General features: G+C 39.5%; 1 protein-coding gene across 1 annotated transcript in view; it reads left to right on the forward strand.

The window, feature by feature from the left end:
• The first annotated feature begins 8444 nt into the window (after nt 1–8444).
• Nucleotides 8445–24717, forward strand: part of CSMD1 (CUB and Sushi multiple domains 1) — a 1701396-nt gene continuing 1685123 nt past the window's right edge. The window contains exons 1-2 of the mRNA XM_074989136.1: nt 8445–8496; nt 14628–14844. Of these exons, the coding sequence (XP_074845237.1) occupies nt 8445–8496; nt 14628–14844 (269 nt within the window). The remainder of the gene's footprint in view (nt 8497–14627; nt 14845–24717) is intronic.

Consider the following 24717-nt stretch of genomic DNA (forward strand, 5'->3'; position numbering starts at 1 on the left):
ATTATTTTAATACACAAGCATAAATTACATTAATAAATTATGCATTAAAATTGCATCAAAAGCATTCTTTTCTCCTGTCTTTTATTCAGACCCTCATTCTGACATCAGTACAGAAATAACTTCTTATCTCATGAGTAACATAAAGAACCAGAGTACTCTCATTGACCTCACTTGATCATTGGGACTAACTTCAGGTCATTAATGGGACTACTCATATAGTTAAACATTTGTTCACATGGGTTAAGGGGAAATTACTAAGGAGCTTAACAACTGCAGTAGGTAAGTGTCCTTATAAAAACTCTTTATTGGCTAGTGAGGTGTCATCTTAATTTTCAATATAATTAGAACACCCCCAACAACTGGTGTCATGTTCACTACTATTTTTACCTGTATTGTTTGTGGTGAGAATGTGTTGACCATCAGAGGGCTAATGGCTATCTAGAAAGTCGTCTGCCACAAGAGATAGTCACAGATTTGCTCAAGCTCTTCACAGTAGTGCTTCCAAACAGACCTCATAAACCAAATGCTTGTATACAGACAGCTTTGTTTAAAAATTGGAAGAAGTTATTGGTGTCTCTTCAGTGTAAACTGCATAGCAACTGAGGATGTATGGAGATACGTGATTTATTGTAGTTCCTTGCATAAAATATCAGCTTTTGATGCAAATGCTAATTTTTTTTGTTGCCACATTGAAATATGGAATGGTGATAACATTTTTATATGATTTTTACATTCATTTTTAAACAATTCAGAAATATCTTTAAATACAGTGTTTAAGAATGAATACCCTACACTAGTGTTTCTCAATGCAAGGTACGTGTACCCTTAGGGGTATCAAAACAAAAAAGCAGTAAAGTAGCACTTTAAAGATTAACAGGTATGCATGCTGAAGCCATATGTGGCTCTTTGAGCAAAAATTGCTTGGAGATTTGAGGGCCCTGAGTCACTATGGCTGTGTCGAAACTGGCCAAAAACTTCAAAATTGCCATGCAAATGGCCATTTCAATGTTAACTAATGAAGAGCTAAAATACATATTCAGCACCTCATTAGCATGTGGGTGGCCACAGCACTTCGAAATTGATGCGGCTCGCCCAGATAGGGCTCCTTTTTGAAAGGACCCCGGCTACTTCGAAGTCCCCTTATTCCTATGAGCAGATGAGAATAAGGGGACTTCGAAGTAGCTGGGGTCCTTTCGACAAGGAGCCTCACCACGGCGAGCCACGTCAATTTCGAAGTGCCGCAGCCGCCCACATGCTAATGAAGTGCTGAATATGTATTTTAGCGCTTCATTAGTTAACATTGAAATGGCCATTTGCATGGCAATTTCGAAGTTTTTGGCTAGCGTAGACATAGCCTCTGAGAACTTCACCTACCCTAGCACTTGAGGGGAAAAGTGCATAGCACTGGCAACAATGGCAGCGGCAGCAGTGGCTCCAGTGAGTCACCAGCATTGGATTACAGCAGGGGAAGAGGGAGGATTGGGTTAAAGTGTGGAGCTGGCAGTGCCTGGCTCTGGAATAGGATGCTTGTTATCTGAAGTAAGTGATAAAATTGCTATTTGTACAATTTTAATTTAGTATTTATAGTTACAACTGACAAGGTTTAAAGTGGATTGATTCCTTGTGAAAACAAAGAATAAAAGTGCAGGTTTGGAAGAAGGTAGTACACAGAAAACCGTATCAGAAGCATTGATTTAATTGTGGCCCCCAGCAGTTTGAAACCTTAGTTTGAACATCTGATTTCATCCAAACAAGCTCAAATTTCACATTAAATTAATTATAATTTTTCTTGTAATTTCATTGATCACTGTTCATTGATGTTTGCATTAAAATATATCCATATGTATGAATAAAAATTGGACTAATTTATGTTCATCTTATTTTATTTATCCTTTTTGCACAATCAGAATTACAATTGCAAGTTTATTGCCCATAGGCAATTTCTTCCAACCTACCAGTTACAATTAAGTTGTTTAAATAAATGTGTTGGAATAGTAGAGAAAAAATTGTGCATGTCTAAAACTTTTGGGTCCTGGGGTTACTTGTATTTTAAAGGGGTTCTTTATAAAAAAAATAAAGTTGAGAAACCCCACCCTATACTAGACAATCAACAAGGCATTTTGGAATCTAGCTGAGCAGATGCTACTTGTCCACCTTCTCATTTTGTTTATGAAACCTGAATTAGTAGCTAGTAAGTGAGGAAAGTGGATTAGGTTTAGGAGGAAGGCAAAAGGGTCACTATAACTGTGGACTAGAAAAGCTTTAGAACACTTCCTGTATTGATTCCTGGGTCAAACCCAGGAAATCCAATGGAGTACAAATGATTGGCTCCCTGCTGGGTACAAAATGATATGGAAATAAGTAGATAGCAAAGGAGACAATAAAAAGAAAGGACTAGAAAGCAAAAAGTAACTATGATCATGTAAATAGCTTTTTCTTCTTTCAAGCCTTGTATTTTTGTCACATAAAATGCTGTTTCAATAGTACTTTAAAACCTAGCTACTTGATCTAAAATATGTTGTATTTTCCAACTTCATAATTCAGACTACCAGTGATCTTAATGATGATAAAGAACTTTTTCTAAGATCCTGATATGCAGGCCAGGCTGTTACTGCAGTGGCCTATTCTCTGGAAAGCAGTGGTAATGAGAGCATGGAAGTCAGAGCAACCTTACTGGCTGTAATCAAAGTTTGGTGTTAAAAATGCTTTAACAGATGTTTCAAGAGTCCTGACAAAGATTAAAAACAGAAGTTAATAAAATTGATTCTTTTCTCTCACATGCTTGGCAACAACGGTAAATTTTAAATTAAAGTAAGTAAAGTGTGTAAGTAGGAGGAAAATTAGGTGCATTCTCTTACTATTTTGCAAACAGTGAAATCCTATCTTTAGGGGCATCGTTTCCATTTGCTTTAGTTATGTTGCTGTTATTATCTTCTATTCCAAATATTGGTTGCTGAGGAATCATAACACTACTATTAATTATATTTACCTAAACTTTTAACTTTGTTTTACTTAATTCAAAACCCACAAATATTATTATCTCAAAAAAAAAGTCTCCCTTTAGTTGTATGGGTAAACAACAGTGTCTCTTAAAACTAAAAGGTGAGTGTTACTAACTAAGAATATCATACTATTCATCCCCATGCCTTCTACAATGGGACTCTGTGTTGGCCTGCCTCTTACTCTTACATCAGATGATAAGCAGGTTTCGAGTTTCTCTCTCTCTCTTTAATACATTCACCTATTTCTGTTTAATGGATCTCAAGCCAGACCTGAATTAAGGCAAAAACAGCATAACAAAGGAATCTGCTGCATTGATGTCATTATGTTGAGGGGAGGAAGGATAATGCAATTCCACAAAGACCAGATATTTTGAAGTAGGTATGTGCTGCTTTCTCATTAAGAAAGATTGACGAGCTGTAGCCTTGAGAGAGAAATTATGGTGGTTTTATTTTTGCTCCCATTAGCCAGTGGCACTGAACGGATGATGTCAGATTAAGGATTTTACAAAAGTATTATAAAAACCTCTATTTTTTTTAAAAGTGTCCCTACAGGGAAACATCCTTTGCTATGTTGTAGTTCCACATTTACATGTATGAATATTGTTTTATTGTTCGTTTGTATCTTTGGATCTGTATAAAAACAAACAAACAAAAACCCATGAAATACTTGTTTTTTTCTTTTTTTTTCAATTGTAGTGGCAACCAAATGCATCTGATTTATGTTTCAGCACTAAGAACTTCATTCATAATAGAGTAAAAAATCTCAGATGCTAGCGGTTAAGATTTTTGCCTTGGTACACCACAGAACTAGCAGCATAGCAAGACTGCTTTCAAAATTACTCACAGCATAATAATAATAATCTCTAAACATTTGAAATTTGTTTGAATTGGGTCCTAGGTACAAGATCCTATGTATCATAACCTGGCAAAAGGCCACAATTTGATTCTTAAATCATTATTCTGAGACCCTCAATGCAGTAGCTTTTGTGATTAACCAACATAATCAATGTAAACTTGTCGTGAAGCTAAAAGTTAGGTTTGTGGGTTTAGAATGTTTCACAGACTTATTCCATCTTTACTAGCCTTGTTGGCAGCTGGATTAGGATTCAAAGTGGGCATTGCATTCACTGTAAGCACTAGCAAGTCATGTATCCATAGATTTTTTTAATGTAAAATTGTTATGGGTCAGGACAAAAAATTTGAAAACCTGAACATACTTGAATTTTGAGAGAATTTGGTTCTGGAGTTTTGGATGCAAACTTCATACTTCAGTCTATTCTCTGTTTTTTTTTTAATATTTGTTACTTAATACCTCCAGTCTACATGGCATCAGAAAATTACATATTAAAAGGTTCCTTCCTCACCTCTTGCCCCCGTATTATGTTAACATCATCGTATTATGATAATATCCCAACACAAATATTTTGGGGTTAATTAGTTCAAATGACCACATTGTTTATTTGACTCATTAGCATCTTACATTGGTCAAAAGGCAAATATAATTTTTGTTAATTTTGTCTGAAATTTGATAATTTTAGGATCAGATCTTGCAAAGACATAAGTAGTGCATAACTCTACACATATGAACAAGCAATCCTGTAGGACCTTAAAGACTAACAACTTTACTTATTAGAAAACTAGCTTTGTGAGTAAGGTCATAACCTAATAAATACAATTTAGTCTTCAGGATGCTACAGGACTGCTTGTTTTCTTGTGAAGCTGCAGACTAACATGGCCACACCTTAGAGACTATCTACCTGTCTGAGTGAGTCCCATTGATTTCAGTATGTCTTCTCATGGGATTCAAGTTATGCTTATGGCTGCATTTGTAGGATCTGAACTTTAGTGCTTGATTGCTGGCACTGAAAATAGATGGAGTGATGACAATGAATAGTATAGCAAGGGATAGGTAAGTAATGAGTACTTTTGTTTCACAGCTGTGCCAAAGCAACTTGATGTTGACTTGTTACATTGTGGTGGTCTCAACAAAACAAACCCTCCCCAACATGTCCCAAGAATTTCCAGATACACTGAAGTACTCAGGCATTTACCGTTTATATTTAGTCCAAGTTTTAGGCACCATTTTCAATCAATCATAGAATACTAGGACTGGAAGGGACCTCAAGAGGCCATCAAGTCCATCCCCCTGCCCCAATGGCAGGACCAACTACTGTCTAAACCATCCCTGATAGACATCTATCTAACCTGTTCTTAAATATCTCCAGTGATGGAGATTCCACAACCTCCCTTGGCAATTTCTAGTACTGTTTGATCATCCTGACAGATAGGAACTTTTTCCTAATTTCCAACCTAATCCTCCCTTGCTGCAATTTAAATCTACACTACTGCTTCTTGACTGCCACATACCCCAGTATACACTGAACTACATACTGTACCTACATTTTATTTTTAAAAGTTCCCTAGGAATATAGATTCCCGTGGTTTTGGGCATACACACTCCTGTCTCACTCTGGGGCTGTTTCTACAGTTGCATTCCTCTGAAAGAGGCATGCACATGACAGAAATTAAAAATGCAAATGAAGAACAAATTTACATATCTGGTACGTCATTTGCATATTCCTTCAAAAGAGCTTCTTTTGAAAGAAGAAAAGCAGTGTAGCCATGGACATCATCTTTGAAAGAACCCTTCTTCCCATTCTTTATTGGAGGAAGGGTTCTTTCAAAGATGGGGTTTACTTTTGAAAGAGAAGTGTCTACACTGCTTTTCTTGTTTTGAAAGAGCATGCAAATGAGGTGTTGGATATGTAAATGTATACCTCATTTGCATTTTCAATTTCTCTTTTGGAAGAGGAATGCAAGTCTAGACACAGCCTGGGTGTCTAAGCCTCAGAGCAATCCATAAACTGGTGGATGATAGGTATCTGTTCTGCTATCTCACCCACAGGATCTGTTTCAATTGGTGTTCTCAGTGATCAGATGGGGTCCCATTAAAAATGTGCATTGGTAATGATGGTGCATGCCATAATTTTTAACCAGATGTCACAATCTTTTCGTGATCATCAGAATATTTGGAGCTTTGTCTTATACAGGTGTAACACCAACTAATTTGGGTTGTCCACACAAGTCATTGAACCTGCAATTATAGGGGCTAAAGTCCTGTGCTCTACCACCTGATCCAAAGGCCAACTAACTGTCAGTCACAGCTGTAGAACAGAGACTTCACTCGTCCTAGTATGTGGTGTCAGTGCTTCTGGGTATTACACAAGCAACTAGTTCTCCTGCCATCCCCAATTTTTCACACTTGTTGTGTGCCTAGACCAAGGTCCAATTCTTTTCTCTAAATGATGATGAGGAGGGATTTGAACAGGGATTGCCATGATTCTGGAGATTATTTTGAACACTGAGCTATGTTCTCATGTGATGTCCTTCAGGCTATGTCTACACGTGAAGCCAACATCGAAGTAGCTTATTTCGATGTAGCAACATCAAAATAGGCTATTTCGATGAATAACGTCTACACGTCCTCCAGGGCTGGCAACGTCGATGTTCAACTTCGACGTTGCATGGCACCACATCGAAATAGGCGCTGCGAGGGTACGTCTACACGCCAAAGTAGCACACATCGAAATAAGGGTGCCAGGCACAGCTGCAGACAGGGTCACAGGGCGGACTCAACAGCAAGCCGCTCCCTTAAAGGGCCCCTATCAGACACAGTTGCACTAAACAACACAAGATACACAGAGCCGACAACTGGTTGCAGACCCTGTGCCTGCAGCATGGATCCCCAGCTGCCGCAGCAGCAGCCAGAAGCCCTGGGCTAAGGGCTGCTGCCCACGGTGACCACAGAGCCCCGCAGGGGCTGGAGAGAGAGCATCTCTCAACCCCCCAGCTGATGGCCGCCATGGAGGACCCGGCAATTTCGACGTTGCGGGACGCGAATCGTCTACACGGTCCCTACTTCGATGTTGAACGTCGAAGTAGGGCGCTATTCCGATCCCCTCATGAGGTTAGCGACTTCGACATCTCGCCGCCTAACGTCGAATTTAGTGCCGCTACTTCGAAGTAGCGTGCACGTGTAGACACAGCTTCAGTGTGTCATACTGTGATAGTTTCAGAAACAAATTCTTTCTGAGCATGGTGGTTAGTAATGGTTAGAAACTTTGGAAATGGGAAACCTACTGTCCATTCCCTTTCATCCAATGACATTAAGCATCACATAAAACAGAGAAAAATGACCTCCTCTTAAACTTTGAGGACAGAGTAGTCAACCAGGACATAGGAAACACCTAAACAAGCTTCACCCTATCTCTGAGAAGGGACTTCAATGGAAAGCTGCCCTCTTTCAGATATGTGCTCTTCCCACTGAGATATTCTGATGTAGGTCTCCTTGAATAGGTCTTTTTGAAGTTGTTCCACTTTAATATTTAAAAGATTGCCAGAAAGCAAGTGAGAATCATAGACTCCTAGGGCTAGATGATGAGGTTAAATGATTGTCTCACTCACCTGAGAGGTAGTAAAAGTCATTAAATACTTTCACCTTACCAGACAAGGAGGTACATTGAGCTAAGGGAGTCTCATCATTGCAGATGAATATCTTGCCCTCCGGATACGGTACCTACCTGTTAGCCGGCGGCCGGGTAATGTGCGGTGAGGTACTCCCCTGGGTCCTAAGCCACCCAGTTTTTTACTGTTAGAGCAGGCAGCTCCTAGCACTCTCACCCACGGCCAGGCTGTAGTAAACAAACGGTTAAAGTTCTTTTGTTGTGCCGGCTATGTTGCAGTAACAAAAGGGTTAACAAAATGGTTAGGCTTGGATCTTAACTAGTTACAAGTTTATTTAAGCTACAGTTATAAGTGTGCGGTTACAAAAGGCTATTGTTTACTTCTTATATGCTAGCAAAGTGCAGGTGTTAACAAGTTACGTTACAATCCAATACAAAGATATCTGTTACCATCTAACACAATGATATCTTGACACTAGTTACAGAGCTCTAATTCTTTAGCTGTGCACAAAAAAGTCGGAGACCTAGCATGGGTGTATCTTACCCTCTCTGCGTCTCTCGATACCAGCGTAGCCAAGCTGGATCGGTCACTCAATTCCGCAGAAAGACGAATACAAGGTTGGGTGTCCCTAGTTGCAGACCTCGGGAGTCAATCACCTGATCCGACCAGCAGGTAGTTGGTGGAATGCACTCAAAGTTAGAGTTCTGCTGGACCCACCTTTTATACCCCTTCTGGGTTACGTATTCTCTCTCTTATCTATGGTGCCAGATCATACTGGTCTGTCTTTGTGACGCCAGTTTGTTACAAGGGCATTTCTACTTAGTTTGCACTTGTAAGACAAGAGATAAACAATTTAGGAGTACAGGACATTCTTTTTGTGTGGGCGGGGCACGTCCCCTTCTGGGATGGTTGTGTGTGTGTGCATCATATCGATCAATGCCAGCTGGGGTGATTTCTGAGGGTCCCCCCCTGCCTCTCATGTTGACAGTCTGGCCTGTTAGCCTTCCATCTGTACTTTCTGCTTCTCAGGGTCACGATAAACTAGTATATCTGGGCCTCAATGAGGGCATCAAAGACTGTGCTGTCAGCAGCCATTTCCGTGCCCTGTGTGCTCCTCGGTGGTCGGGGGGGCAACGAGCAAGCTGGCTTGTAAGGGGGAGACTTTGTCTGGCTACACTACCCTAAGGATTTTAAAGGAGGTGCTCCTTTATGGATTTTGAGGAGTAAAGGGACTTCAGTGTTGCCCAGGCACTTTGAAGTACTGGTGGGTTAGCTGTGGCTACACACAAGCTGGCACTTTGAAGTTTAAAACTTTAAAGTTGCAGTGGGGGACAACTAGCTTAATGAACAGCTGGATATGCACCACAGCACTAAATTAATAATCTCCTGACACCCTACTTACCATGCTCCCTTCGAAGTAGGGAGCTAGTGTAGACAGCCATTATGTTGTATCTAAATTTTAGCCTTTTCTTGAAAGATGAGGTAGATCTCTGTTGTTCCAGATATCCTCACCCCCGCTATTGGTTATATATGAAGCAAACTGCAGCCTTTGCCTTTCACTTTGACCATCATTCAGCATCTGCCCGATTAATAAGACAATCATCCTGAACTACTTTTAAGCTTTCTCACATTTCCTGCCTAAACTCTCCTGAGAGTACACTATGGGTTTCTTCTTTCCTATTCCATCCAACTCCTGATTATATATCATTGGAGGCAAATTTTAAAAAAGTTAATATCAATGTTGTTTAACAGCAATTGGGGCTTTCTGCAGCCAGTGGACCAAAGCTAATTAAGGATGGTTTAACTCTTAGTTACTCTTTAGCCATCAATCAGCAAAACTACAGATATATTTAACACTCACAAAATGAAGAAAGATATCTCCCAGTATCTTCTTATATGATCTCCTAAATCAAAGTCTTATGCCACAAGTAAAGGGGTATCTTTCTCCCCAAAATATTTCAATTACTTAAAAATTAAAAATAGAATAGGTGATTGTAATGGTATAATGGTACTGAGATACTCACATCATCAAAGTAAAATGGGTATCTTTTCAAGCTCTTAGTTTCTGAAGTGCTTTTGGGTGTAATAAATGACTTGAACATCTAACAATCTTCATTTTTGGTGGTGACTCACTTAACCTGACTGATGTGAATAATCTCTCTCTCTCTCTCTAAATATAAAAAAAAAAACAAAACTGGGAGAATATAAGTCAATTTCCCCATGTGGCTTTTCAAAAAATCCTCCTGTCAACTGCAGTAACAAAACATTGCTATAAACAGTAAACATAGTATAAAATAGAATAAAAATGATATCCAAGCTAACTGAAGAGTTCCTTGGTGAAAATAAACAATGAGCAAGCTACTGCTTGCTGCCATATACAGGCTGAACTTTAGGCTAAAGATGATTTTAGATATGTTTGAGGCTCAGGCTTAAATGTGTTTGCCACATTTTGGGACATCATTTCCCTCCAGTTCCTGTTAGTCATTGCTTCCTTTGCTCTATTAGAAATTTTGCATTGTATTGGTTGTTCATGTAGTTTGAAACTGTGGGCTTAATTGTTTATATTTTTAAAAGTGATAAAAATAACCTGAGAGTAATTCAGAGTTGGAGCACATAGGTACCTTAAATGGTAGTATGAATAGAAATGATTCAGTAGGAATTTGAATTTACTTATACTAATAGGTTAAAATAGTTGTGAAGATGGGACAATTTAAATGAGTAAGACTTTAAATGTCGCAGTCCTTTTTAATTCCTTATATGCTTGCACAAAATACTGTGAACAATTCTGATTCATTTCAGATTTATGCTAAGGCAACTTTTAAAGTTGTTAATACCAGATCTCAGATTGAGTAGCCCCACCCCCTCAAGATGGATCATTAATGTTGATAGCCTATTGTACATGGATTAAGATACTCATACTCTCAGGTTGGGTCTACATGGAGCTGTGCTGACGGCAGCATCATATAAAGGAGGGATCTTGCAAATGCAAATGGCTGCTTGTTTGCATAGTCACATGAAATTGTCCTGCTTGCAGAGGCTGCTGCTGGCAGAAAACAAGCTGTGTAGATGTGGTTCTGCTGCTGAAAGCCTTCTTTGTTGGAAGCCCCTAATACTTGATTTTTTCAGGCATAAGGGGCTGCTGACAAAAGGGGGTTTTGCTGCAGAACATCTACATGGCTTGTTTTCTGCTGCCAGCAATCTCTGCTGGCAAGGTGATACTGTGCAATGATGCAAATTAGCCATCTGAATATGCAAATGAACACCCGTTTGCATTTTTAAGACCCATCCTTTGCATCATGCTGTTGGCACACAGCTCTGTAGACCCAGCCACATTGAATAGTTTCAAAATCTAGCCAGAAGTATTGGTCTGGTGGTATGAAATATATATTTTTTTATTTTATATTGGCCGTGTCTACACTATCCCAAAACTTCGAAATGGCCATGCAAATGGCCATTTTGAAGTTTACTAATGAAGCGCTGAAATACATATTCAACACCTCATTAGAATACTGGCAGCCGAAGCACTTCGAAATTGATGTGGCTCGTCCAGCTGGGGGTCCTTTTCAAAAGGACCCCAGCAACTTCAAAATCCCCTTATTCTGAACAGCAGATAGGAATAACGGGATTTTGAAGTTGTGGGGTCCTTTTGAAAAGGAGCCCTGTCTGGAAGAGCCGTGCGGCGCTGAATCGCATCAATTTTGAAGTGCTGCGGCTGCCGGCACTCTAATGAGGTGCTGAATATGTATTTTAGCACATCATTAGCAAACTTCAAAACAGCCATTTGCATGGCCATTTCGAAGTTTTGGGATAGTGTCGACGTAGCCATTATGAGGAGACATTATTATTTGAGCAACTTAGTTAACTTTTTAGATGTATTTCTTTTAATGTTGTACTTGTTCTTTCCCCCTCTCCCCTGGTTTTTAAGTCTGTTATAGAGTGTTTTCTTGTAGATCTTGATTAGGTCAGAATTCTTTAGTGCTTGTGTTTTGTATTTGTATTTAAATTTGACTTTGGTTTTAAAAGAATGTTCTTAACTTAGTTTTGATCTGAACTTAATGAGTATAATTTTGTGATATTATGCAATACAGAAAATAACTGTAATGGTGTGATGAAACACTAATTATTGTTTTAAAAAGGGGTATTCTAACTCTTTAAGAGTGACCTCCTGATGAATGTGACAAGCAATAATGTAAACAGTAGTAGTAGAAGAGAAAAATTAGAAAGGAAGGCCCCGATCTTGAAAACACATGTTTGAAAACACATGATCACAGTAATTGTAGTATGGGCGAAAACTAGTGCCTCAGGTAACCCAAGTACTAAACTCCTCAACAATTCTAGTGAAAATTCTTAGCAAGTCTTCTACTAATGTGCTTCACCTACAGGCATAGGACTTCCTTTGTATTATTATTATTTGTTTTATTATGGTGCCAACATAACCATACTGAAATGTTTCCTTACAATCTATACATCATATTCATATTAGGGCTTGTAACCCATCACATCCATATAAACTATAGTAAATCTTTTAAAAATAGCATAATAGAATTTAACAATGGACCTATTAGATCAGAATTGCATTCCCCTGATGACAATTAGATTTTTCTTCTGGTATAGATGCTCTGCAGGCCCTTTTTCTGAAGGAACAGTGCTCATGGGGCCTGATTTTTCAATCCCTGATCCATTCTTTCGAAAGAGCAGGGTCTGGGGGCAGATCACTCTTCTGTGTGGACACGCTGTTTTTCTAAAGAAGTTCTTTGGGAAAAAATCTTCCAGAAAGACTTCTTTCAAAATATCTCTGTAGTGTAGGCGTAGTTCATAGGTTTGGCTTATTACTCATTTCAATCAAAGGGTTTAAAAACTGGTAAAATGGGGATTGCAGGGTAAGTTGAGTCTTATTGAGTCTCTGATTGATGAGAGCTCGTATGTTCAGCCTGGGAATTACTCCGCAAGAATAAAACTAACAAAGGGGAAGATGTAGCATGAAAATAGAGCATGATATCTGAGCATGAAATTTGAGCGACACTGGAATCAAGTTTCTTTAGATGTATCCGCTCCACCTACATTCTGCTCCTAGACTATGTTTTGTCCTTTCTTTGCTCATATTGGTGGCCTTCTTAAGTTGTTTCTCTCTTGTTTGCAGTATCTTCATATTTAATTAGCATATTAGTCCAGATTCTTCTCCATATCAAAATTACAGATTTGTAATTCTAAGGAGCAGCTATGGCCCAGATGGGCCTTAGGTCAATTTCCAGGTTGCTTTTAATAGCTCTGCTCCGCCAAGCTCCCGCTCTTCTCAGGTGTCCACTCTGTGCTCAAGTGGTGTGGAGACGTTCTCATGGAAGCTAGCTGCACTGTTTCTGTATGGAGAAGGTTCCTGTACACCACAGGAATTCCCTATTGGCATTCACTCGAATTCATAGATACATTACAAAAGCTTTTCTTCCCAATGGCATATCTAATCCCCAGGGTTTTGATATCTAATAATTAGACTTATTGCTAGATTTAAAATTTAGTAGAAAATGGTTACTACTTAGAACCTCAGTTTTAACCTGCAAATCCCTTTTTTATTAAATCCTTTTATAAAGATTTTGAAACCATCCACAAGCATTTGACAGCATTTTAAAAAGATTTATACTTTGAAGCCCTCTGAGACCTGCTAGAGTGAAGTTAAAAATAAAATTTCGGCCTAAAATAATTTTCTGCTTTAATTGTAACATATTTAATTGGGATCAGTAGGCATCCTTCAGTCTGCACAGACTATGGATCGCTCCCTTTAAAGTTTCAATTGGGATCATATTTGTTTTTACAGTGCTTGAAGTACACATAAGAGATTGTCCGTGCACATGTCCTCAAACTTTCCCTGTACTGATATATCATTACTCATAAAGCAGTTTAATTCCAAGCATCATTGCAATTCCAAGATACAATATTATTATCGTATGTAGGATTAGTAGAAGTATTAACAGTAAGTCATGACTACTTGCCGAGGGCTTTGTACAGGTTCAGCCTCTCGTGTCCGAACATTGCTGAACGAGAGAATTCACCACACCATGGAAGGTCAATATTGCCTAGCACGTTATCAACACTTCATTGCTTACTGGGCTTGTAGAAGATATTTAGGGTTACTTTAGAGGTAAACAGCAAAGAACATGGAGAACCAAGACTTGTGGCTGTAAACAAACTTTATGGTGTTGCAGAAAACTTGGCCACAGCTATGATAAGTGGTTGTTTGGCTAACCTAAAATCTTGCTGGATTATGGATGTTGCCAGATGAAAGAATTCCAGATTAGAAAGGTTCAACCTATATTGAGTTGCCATACCCTTATAAAGTTCTGTAGAAGGTTTAAATCTGGAAATAAGGGCACAATAAGAAAAACCTTAATTTTTGAAATCTGAGAAAATAAACCTTTGAAATGATTGTCTAAATTACAGAACATGCACTACATAATAATTTACTATATAAATGTAGGACACAGTATTCACCACAACTGCAATGTTATGGGTGCCTCAGACTGTCAAAAGTAGTAGTAGTAGGCATCCTTCAGTCTGCATAGACTATGGATCGCGCCCTTTATAGTTTCAACTGAAGACCTCATTTACAGCGTCTACTGTGACTATGAAGACCCACACGAGAGTGACAGTCCTTGCTGCATCTCTTGCAGATGTGGTGGGTGTCTGGCAAGTCCTTAGTGTGCTTTCTGTGCACTCGCTTCTCCTCTGCTAGCTGTCTGATCCTCATCTTGCCCTTCTGAAGGCCCTTGTGTAACCCCTGCCTCCATCTGCTGCGGTCGTCTGCTAGTTCTTCCCAGTTGTCCAGCTCGATGTCTACCTCTCTGACGTCTCTCTTGCCAACATCTTTGTAGCGCAACTGGGGGCGTCCGGGAGGTCTTTTGCCAGAGGCTAGCTCACCATACAGGATGTCTTTTGGAATTTACTATATAAATGTAGGACACAGTATTCACCACAACTGCAATGTTATGGGTGCCTCAGACTGTCAAAGGAAGCATTTCAAAATAGGGCCACTGGAGAAGATTGTTGTGTGGTTGTACAAAAGGTGATCAAACAATTAAATTCAGTATAACTATTGATTAGAAATCAATAGGGTAAAAAGCAGCAGCAAACTATTACAAAAATGACATATTTTCATTCTTTTTTTTCCAGGTCAGAACTGTGGAGGTTTAGTACAGGGACCAAATGGTACAATAGAAAGTCCCGGATTTCCTCATGGTTACCCAAATTATGCCAACTGCACATGGATCATTATCACTGGAGAACGTAACCGGATACAACTGTCCTTTCACACTTTTGCCCTCGAGGAAGATTTTGATATTTTGTCAGTTTATGATGGACAACCACAGCAAGGAAATTTAAAAGTGAGGTAAAGAACTCTTTTTTGATGTGTTGTATATAAAGAATCCTTGCCCTAGCTTATTTACAGCTACACTCCATTGAGGTTTCAGTGTTTAGGATTAAGTGTATTGTGACCCTGCTTTCTTATGCTTTTCTAGTATATTTGGAAGGGTGGGTGGGGGGAGGAGGAATAGTGGGATTAGCTAAAGGAGCTCACTGAAACTTCAGATCAGCGTGACTACACATTATGTGAAAACTACAGTATTTGCAGGATTTTGCCAGACTATATATTTTCCTCCAAATGTGTAGGATTCAGCATTTAAAAACTAACTTTGTTACAATTCCTATTTTTAGTGCTCTTTCTGTATTCTCCACCTCTTATATGTATCTGTTAGAAGAAACTTCTTCAGAGACCAGTGTAGTTTTGGCACCTGAATAAGTGATAAATTCTTGAGGTGTAATTCTGGTCTTGTTGATGTTAATAGTTTTGCCATTTATTCCCATGAAGTCAGGTTTTTGGCCTTGAATTTTAACACTGGCTCAGCTTTTTGTCTCCTCCTGTGATCTTGAGTCAATTGATCAGTCTCTGACTCAGTTTATTTAGTGAATATAGAAATGATGCTGGTAAATATATTTGGGATGATGTGATGATATACTAATTAATGTCTGCAAGAGTGTTTTGAAGGTGAAAAGTGTGATTTGAATGACAGATTTCTGTTAGCATGTTCCATGTCCTGTACCTTTAATTTTTGTTTGCCTTTGTTGTACTGAACATGTGTATCTTTCATAACAATTACACATTTTGCAGATAATGGGTTAATAGTTATCGGCAAATTGGGGTATACTTTTTACTGATAGATTGAAAGAAATAATTAGAACCTTTACTTGAGAATATAGCTATTGATGTTTTTGCATACATTTCAAGATGGAAAATACAATAGTAGGCTATTGTATAATTAAGCTATATTAATCATCATACAGACATTCCTCAGTAGAGATATGATTTTAATAGCATCCAATTTTCATATAATTTTCTTTATTAAATCTATTTTGGTACCCACATTTAGGCTGTTATAGAAAAACTAAATAAGACTCATCATCCCTCCTGCATCTTAAGCTGGGGGGTGGGGGTTGTTGGGTCAGCCAGAAAAAGAGAACAATTCTTGATGACCTGAGGGGAAGAGTGAAGACGTGAAAATGCTGGAGTAGGATCCAGCACGGTGGCCGATTATCACCCAGGAATGTGGGAGGTTTCAAAGGTCAGCCTGTGCCATGACTCTCCCTTCTGATTCACAGAGTAAGGTCTGCAGTACCACGCTTCCTCTCCATGTTATTGGCTACACCTGATGTGGGCATTCTATTCACCATCCCATAGAGGGGAGCTGGGAAGGAAATTTTCCCTTTCCACTATATTGGCCCAAGTGCAGTGTGTTTCTTTTTCATTTGTTTTGTTCTCCTCATGGCAGGTTCATGTGGACCCTGTTCATACAGAACATGATGGGCCGTATGCTGTATGTCAGAACTCATTATTTATATGTATAGTGAATGTTCACTGCAGGTACTCCATAAAAGAAGGCATGTAGAAATGAAAGAATGTTTTGCAAATGTCTTCAGGCAAGATGCTGGGTAACTGAATGAACTGGAAATAGTTGGTGACTTCTATGGTTGTTACATCATGGAACCAACCCTACCCCAGTCATTATGTTTTACCTTACCCCTCTTTCAAGGGGGTTGCTTGGGAAGGTCCCAGCAATGGATTTGCTGGAGGGAACTGGATGCAAAAGTCGGGAGGAGGAGGGAGGAGCAAGTAAAGACATTTCCCCCAGTTAATTGAGGGAGAAAACAAGTGGGGGTTACCTGCACTGTGTATGTTATCTGCTTGGTACTTCCAGACATCTAATAGTAAAGTTGCAGTCAAATTAAACCTTGTATAGGTAGGTAACTGGAGACACACTTTTCCTAGAACTGCAAGGGACCTCATCTAGTCCAGTTCTCTGCCCTTTTGGCAGGACCAAGCACCATCCCTGGCATCTATACGCTCCTGTCTCTAAGTGGCCTTCTTAAGGATTGATCCTACAACACTGAGTTTAGCAGGCCAATACTCAAACCACTGAGCTATTCCTTCCCCTGCCCTGTCAGCATCTCTTATGTCAAAATCTCCTCTCCTTTCCACAAAGGCAGGCAAAATTACAAATTCAGCAAGCTTAAGGAAATAGACAACAGTAATGGATGTCAGCCTTTACAGACTGCTATACCACTTTCAGGAGTCTGATTTGCCCTGTGTAAGCTCAAATTTCACTTCATTTAAAAACTACATGCTTACAAAACCAGACATAAAAATACAAAGTGTAACCACACACTATTACTGAAAAACTGATTATTTTCTGATTTTTATCATATATTTATAAAATAAATAAATTGGAATATAAGTATTACATGTGCATTTCAGTATATAATGTCTAGAGCAGTATAAGTTATTGTCAATGAAATTTTTGTTTGAATTAAATTCACTTGTGATTTTTATGCAGGATATTTTAAAAGGAGATAAATATCCATTTCAGTATTTTCTGTAAGCAGTACTCCTGAGCAGCTGCTCAAGAGAGATTCAAATGCCAACCAGCCGATTAGCAGACTGCCCACAGCTAGGTTTTTTGTTCCTACAGTTGATGCACATCTGCACATGCATCAATGCATACAAAATGTATTCTCAACATGGATGCAAAAATCTGCACAAGAATGGAAAAGATTGTATGGGGCCTCAATCCAGATGACTTGATGTACCCCTAGAGTACCTCTCCCCAGAATATATACCCTGATTGAGAACCACTGACCTAAAGGATAATTTTGTAAACTGAGTCCACGACAGTACTGCTGACAAACACTACTTTTAAGAGTGACCAACTCTTTGCTTTGAAAAAGAAGCCAGTTAAAAAATGTTTTGGGATGATGTAGTGGCGTACCAAGCAGATGTAAGCCGTGAAAAGAGGAGAGAGAATAAGTAGCTGTAATATGCTCCTACCAAATGAAGATTTTTTTTTCTGTTGAATAGATTTAATATTAATAAGATAAAATATGTGCAGAGTTTTGGACCAATGTGCATATATCTGTTAGAAGAAACTTCTAGAAAGAATGTTTGTATCTCTGTAGGTGATTCTTACAATATTACATTTCTTAAAACACATTTGTTTGAGGAATTTTAGAAATTCTCGTCTTTACATAAGATATCCAAATCTATTTTATGTGATTTTGTTTATATGAACATAGTTTATCACAACCCTCTCACTATGAGCTAGGAGAATCATTCCCACAGTTTGCATACAAATGCCTACATCAATGAGTGGTCCAGAATAGTACCATTGACATTGGTGTGTCCTCACTGTAGAATAGTGTAATATAAGGGTAAATGTTTGAAGAATAATATCATGTTATAATCAAATAATATGTTTATTCTACATTGTTGAAGAAACTCCACCTAGTAAAGCATCAGTATTACATTTTCATTTGCTGATGAACTCTTCAGACCACAATTAAATTCTAGTTAATATGGGGGGTGGAACTATAAAACGTATTTTCACTTGCTGTAAATGAAAAATGTGATATAACAGCTGTTGTAAGCGTAAGCTTGGCTTACGCCATAACTTCTTTGAATCATGTTTTCAAAATCACATGTAGTTGCCTGAATGGAAGCCTGTATTAAAATAAGTGTGTATGTGGCAGGAGGGGCACCTTATAATTTAGATATTGTTACTATACTGAACTGTGCCTATACCATACAAAGCAGTAACAATTTCAGTAGTGTATGTGCAATTGACCCCATTTCAAAGTCAATAATTTTTTTTTCAAAAGTGACCCCAGGGTGGTATAACTATATTTGTTATGCTGCCATATTTCATATATCACAATATGCTAACTGTTGCTAAATGTGACAGTTCTCTGACTTTTTCTGAACCTGGATATATTTATCTACATTTGCAATTATGTAGATGTGGGTTTGTAATGTGTTGTATCTTTCCTCTTTTATTATCTGATATGCTTTCTGCTGGTTGCCAAGCAACAATAAGTATACTCCTGTCCACATGCAATATTGGCTGGTATCCATTATTATTCATCTACTCATAACAGATATTTTTGGATCAGTAGGCTAGTCACAGAGACTCACTAAGCTTATAATAAACAGATCACCATAATTTTCCAAGAAACAAATGTGGCATATACTAGACTTATATCTTTGTTCACTGTTTTCCTGAGTCATCTGGAGATGACTGGGTTCAACCTTCTTTTGTCTGTAGAGGACAAGGAAACAAATCTTCTTGCTGTGGACACATATGCTTCATTTCCCTCCATTAATTCATCTTTCCTATCTCTAGTAGGCAAACAAATCTCTTGGTGTGCTTCTGTTCTTCATTTCTTTTATATTGCTGATTAAGGTCCAATCCTGCTGTCTGTTTTCGTGGGTACAAATCTCTCTGAAGTCAAAGTTTGGGCCATTGGTACTTATTAACTCACTTTCTTTTATTTCATAAGGTCAGACTTGTGAGATGTTCAACCTTTCCCACAGTTTGAGTTCTCTTCTCAAGTGTTTTGGGAAAGCATTTTTATCTTTCTTCTCTTTGAAGCTGAGAAAAGAAACTAATAATAATAGGACTAGACTTGCTCTTCCTTTCCAATGAGTTTGTTGCTGGGAAAACTTGAGAGAGATAGAATTTTGTGAAGTTCAGTTTTTCGCTTCTTGGAATTTGCATTCATTTTTTTCTGTCATTCCACTACACATGATTGTGCACAATTGAAACTAAAATCAATAAGAAGATATTTTAAATAAGATGAAAGAAATACTGGCTAGACCACAGCATGTTATTTTACTGCCCAAAATCACAAAGAATCTGATCTGCATAAGTAAGGATCACAGGAACTTTCATTTTCTTCAACAGGAGCATTATATAAGTAAGGTCTGGAAGCCTGGGCCTGAAATTCCTTCAGCAAGGGAAATTGAAATCAACCAGAAGTAAAGAGGTTCAAAATAAAGTGCTTAATGAGCCTTGCAGCTTAGTATTATATGTTTGCCAATGAAACACAAATGGTAACACACTGATGCCTGTCTTTTCTGAGTTATCAAGAATGTTACTTTGCCCTGAACATTCACAGTAAAAATAGATGCAAATCTAATTGACATTTACCACTCAACTTTTTTGACACACTATGGAATACAGGGATTATGAAGGTGGAAGTAGAATAGTGCTGACTACACACGGTAGAATAAGATGCATTCCTCAGTTAAGGGACAGTGCACAGCATAGTGTATGTACTCTCTGGCAGAGGACTGTTCATTTTTACTCTAAGGCAAATCATGACCTTTCTTGGCTGAAACAGGAACTATGTACCCTATCAAAATTTAGATACTATACTACATGCAGTTCCACTGTTTTCAGAAAGCTATAAGTGAATTAAATTTAGGTATGCTGTGGGGCTACTACTTCAAGGCAAAGGGGCTGACCTGAATAGAACTTTGTCCTTGGAAAGACCATTTGGAAGCCTGAGACCAAAGGGTAAGTTAAAACCTGTTTTCTGCTTATTTACTCTCTTGTAAAAGAGGACAAACCTACTTAAAATAGTTGACCAATCATCTTGAGGAGTGTGTTTGTAGGGGGAGAAGCCGTTCAGAGTGACATGTGATTTCAGAGATGGGGTCTCATCTGCCTCTGGAATACAGATGATCTTTTTTTGACAAAGCAGAAGCAGCAGGAGAAGAGGGCTGCAAGAAGTGGCAACAAAAGCAGTAACAGCAGACTCAGGTTCTGCTTGTGCACTTAGTAGAAAGTCAAGAAACAGCCAGGCTATGTCTATAGGTTGACATAACCTTGAAATAAGCGACACAGTTTACACTATGCAAATTGCATACCTTATTTCAAGTAGATTTTGAAATGGACTATTTTGGTATGTGATACTATCTATCTTTAGATTCTTCCTGTGCTCCTCCTGCGATGAGGTCTACAGGGATGTCGAAATACTATACCCTTTATCTTGAAAACTGTTTCGAGACATCTGGTACATTGCACAACCCAGGCAGCTATTCTGGGATACCACAATATCCCAAAATAGCTCCAGCCTCTGTGTAGACATAGCGCAGGCCAAGTCTTCAGCACCAACTGGGGTGTCAAAAAGTCCATTTCAAACAGCAGGATCAGCTGCAGAAATGATTGGCCCAAGGAACACCAGACAACACAGTTGTTGGCTGGCCCCAGGCCTGGAGAAACTTAAAACAGAAAATGATTCTTAGGCTGTACTTCCAGTGTTCAAGAGGGTGTTCCCTACCAACAATGTGCAGGCAGCTTAAAGATAAATAGTTAGCACCAACCAGAAAAAAAAACAAACAAACCACCTATCCACTAATATCCAAGGGGTAGCCATGGTAGTCTGTATCTGCAAAAACAAGAAGTCCTGTGGCACAAACAGGACTAATCTGTTGTAGACTAACAGATTTTTGGAGCATACGCTTTCATGGACAAAGACCTGCTTCATGCATCTGACAATGTGGATCTTTGCCTATGAAAGCTTATGCTTTAAAAAAATCTATTAGTCTATAAGGTGCCTTCCTTATCCATTAATGAAGGTTGATATTTTAGGCTGATTAAAGCTGACTACCAAAGCGTACAGGCACTGATTTCAGGTAGAACTGTTTGCTCCAGGGATTTCAGGTAGAACTGTTTCCTCCAGGGCATGACAGTCCAAATATTGAGGTGTTACAGGGCAGTGGCTGTCAATGGAGAAGGTTATTGATCCAATTGTATTGGAATAATTCCTAAATATTCTTCCCATGGGAGTATCGAGCTGGGCAAGAACCTTTCAATCTCACCTTGGGGAAGCTATGAAGAAAACTGAAGATATTTTTGTTTTGTTTTGTTTTGTTTTATTTCTTTTTTGAGGTTGCAGGAGAAGAGTGACTAGATCCACCTCTACCCTACAGACAACGATGACCTGTAGTTTCCTGGTCTGAGAGCTTGACTATGTTTTAGGGTGGTCAAAAATCTACATTAGCCAGAAAAAAGCAACCTTAGGAGCAACTAGATGTGTTTCTTATCCATCATAAAGCAGGGACTAGAATAGCCCAGGATTAAAAGGGTCAGCTAGAAAAGGAAGTAGGAGGATTAGAAGTCAGAGTAAAGATGTTAAAGGGAGGCTGAGGGGAAAAAGATCATAACCATCCTCAGAAACCTGGAAATCAGCTTACTAAGTATGAACAGGAGTTGGATGATGTTTGATACCACCCACATCCATGAACTACATACACCTACTGATTTTAGAAGATTTAGTGTAACTATCCACAGGCGGACTGGAACCCTGGATGTCAGTGCAGTTGCCTCTACCGCCTGAGCTAAAGGACAGGTGGTACTCAGCCTTGGCTGTAGCCAACACCCGCACACAGCCAGCATGCTTTCTGTGTGAGCTGGTTTATGTACCACTACACAGGACAGTTAACCCCACATAGGTGTGTAGGTTACATTAGCATGGGTATGGGAGGTGAATGAGAAAGAAAAGCAATAATGTTTTGTCCTGCAAAAAGAATTGCACCAGACCCGAACAGGGAGAAATACAAGGGAATGGAAGCAGCAGAGACTGAAACTGCATCTCAAAATGAACCAACTACTGTGGGAACCAAAACTATCGCAAAGGGCAATGCTGTTAAGCAGTGTGTGTGAACTTGGGGAAACTGAGGCATGACACAAATTTTAAATTTTTCTTCATTTTTTGCCCCCGAGACACCTAACCACACCCTTAGAGATGCTGGTAGAGTGTCTCACTGGATTTTACCCCACAACCCAGCGCGGTGTGCACGGTGGTCGATCCCAATGGGGTTTACAGGGTTGTGGTAGGATCCGCAGAAATGGTGATGAACACTGTCCGTCCTGAAAGAACGAATGAGTCCCTTTAAAGGTGCAACCACAAGAGGAATTTATTAAGGGGAGAGGAATTACACATGAGGATAAACCTAAATTGACAGACTATAGGTTTTCCCTTTCCTCTACTAGTTTTTTAGCACAGAGTTTGTCTATTTATGACACCAGCCCTTGAATTACGTAAAGCCACAATGAACAGCACCCTCAAAATGTCCCACTACTTACAGCAAATCCCAGGAATCCCATGACGTCTTCGCTGAGTGCTGTAAGGGGAAAGTAGTTAAAGCACAATATTACACAATCCTCTTTTAGAGAGGTGCCAGTTAACGGCAAAGCATAAGAAGTAACCTGCTGTAGGGAGTTATTCCCTCACAGGCATGGGGGAGAGCCACGAGGCCCTCAACCCTAATTCCGGAATCACCTCTTACGATGACCCGGGCGCTCAACCTCCCTCTCGAACAGGGGGGAGCAGATGGAATGGGACCGCCTCCTACGACAGTTCCTGAGGTTTGGGGTCGCCTCTTACGATGACTCCCTAGATTGGACTGCCAGTTAAACAGCTAGTCCAAGGTAAGAAACACCTTTCACGGTAGTTTCCAAATACAGTATCCGTCCCTATTACGGGCCAGTCAAATTAATCCTTGCCTCTTACTGGCAAAGTAAATTATGCTTTTAGAATGCTATGAGGGTTGAAGGTATCTCGGGCTGGCTATAAATAGCGCCCCCTGTGCTTTACATGGGCTAGTAGAAACAAAGGGTTACACAGTTTGAATTGTTTTAGCAGAACTGGGGCAGTCCCAGCCTACCACCTATAATGCGTTGCTGCTATTGGTTAGCACATCCAGCAGCAAGCAAAGATACAACAACATGTGTAAAATACACACATTAACCAGGTCATTACAAGTACATTTGATTGTTACCTCTCCTTCCTTAGCTCTGTTTCCAGGCTGTGGGCCTGCAATCACTTCTTTCAGGAGCTAGGAAAGTATGGCTGCACAGGCGCGTTTTTACAGCGCCGTGCTAGGCCTGACAGGAAAGAGGATTAAAGAAAAGAACCAGGAGGAAAAGAACCAACTTGGGATACAAAAACCTCCTGTAACAAATTTGCAAATAAGCAAGCAAATTTGTAGTGATTTCAGAATGGCCTTAGTTCTCCCCACTGGCCACGGCAATAGTCGAAGAGGAGAAGGGCAGGACCGCTGCTGCAGTTTGTCCCTGTCACAGGGCGCACGCTTGTTAGGTGGCGTCACCTGCTGGAACAAACCCTCTGGGAAAAAACGGAGCCTTCAAAATGGCTGCAATCAGGAGCTCTTCTTTGTCCCTCAATGACTGTGGGTGCAAAGTCTGAGTTCCTGAAGGCGTCCTCTTCGGGTCTTCGACGTCCCTTGGCGGCTAGGGTACGACAACTGACATGAAGCTTGTCACCTTCTTTTCTTCTTTCTTCTTCAGCTCTTTAGTGATTTCAGCTCAGTCCAGGTCCAGGTCCCCAGAAGGAGTGAGTGCAAGGGCCTCAAGCTCCTAACTTTATAAGGCCTGTGAGGACCTGTTTGAAGTCCATGTTGTATTTTGGTTGCCATAGCAACCGAGGAAAGCTATATGTTGCATATTTAGTAGGTATCCAAAACTAACCAACTAACTATTAGGATTTCAAACTGTAACTTATACATATTAACTGTCCCTCATAAATATTTACACCAACTGTCATTTTCTAACTGTCATTCTTGTTTACTTCATTCTAGACAGTTCTATATGGTGTTTTTCAAAGGGGATTTTTTACAGTAGATTTTTCTAAAGTGCTCCTATGGGCTTGATAGGGAATAAAGTCATGAATTAAACAACATAGATGTTAAAATGCTTAGTTCCCAAGGCTTTTGGTTAAGATGTGGGGATGAACACACAGACACCACAGCCCATGGCCAGGGACATATCAAGCACCTCAGGTGAGGATATTTGCACCAGAACCGAACAGGGAGAAATACAAGGGAATGGAAGCAGCAGAGACTGAAACT

Source organism: Carettochelys insculpta, chromosome 3, assembly GCF_033958435.1.
Source record: "Carettochelys insculpta isolate YL-2023 chromosome 3, ASM3395843v1, whole genome shotgun sequence".
NCBI classification, from domain to species: Eukaryota; Metazoa; Chordata; order Testudines; family Carettochelyidae; genus Carettochelys; species Carettochelys insculpta.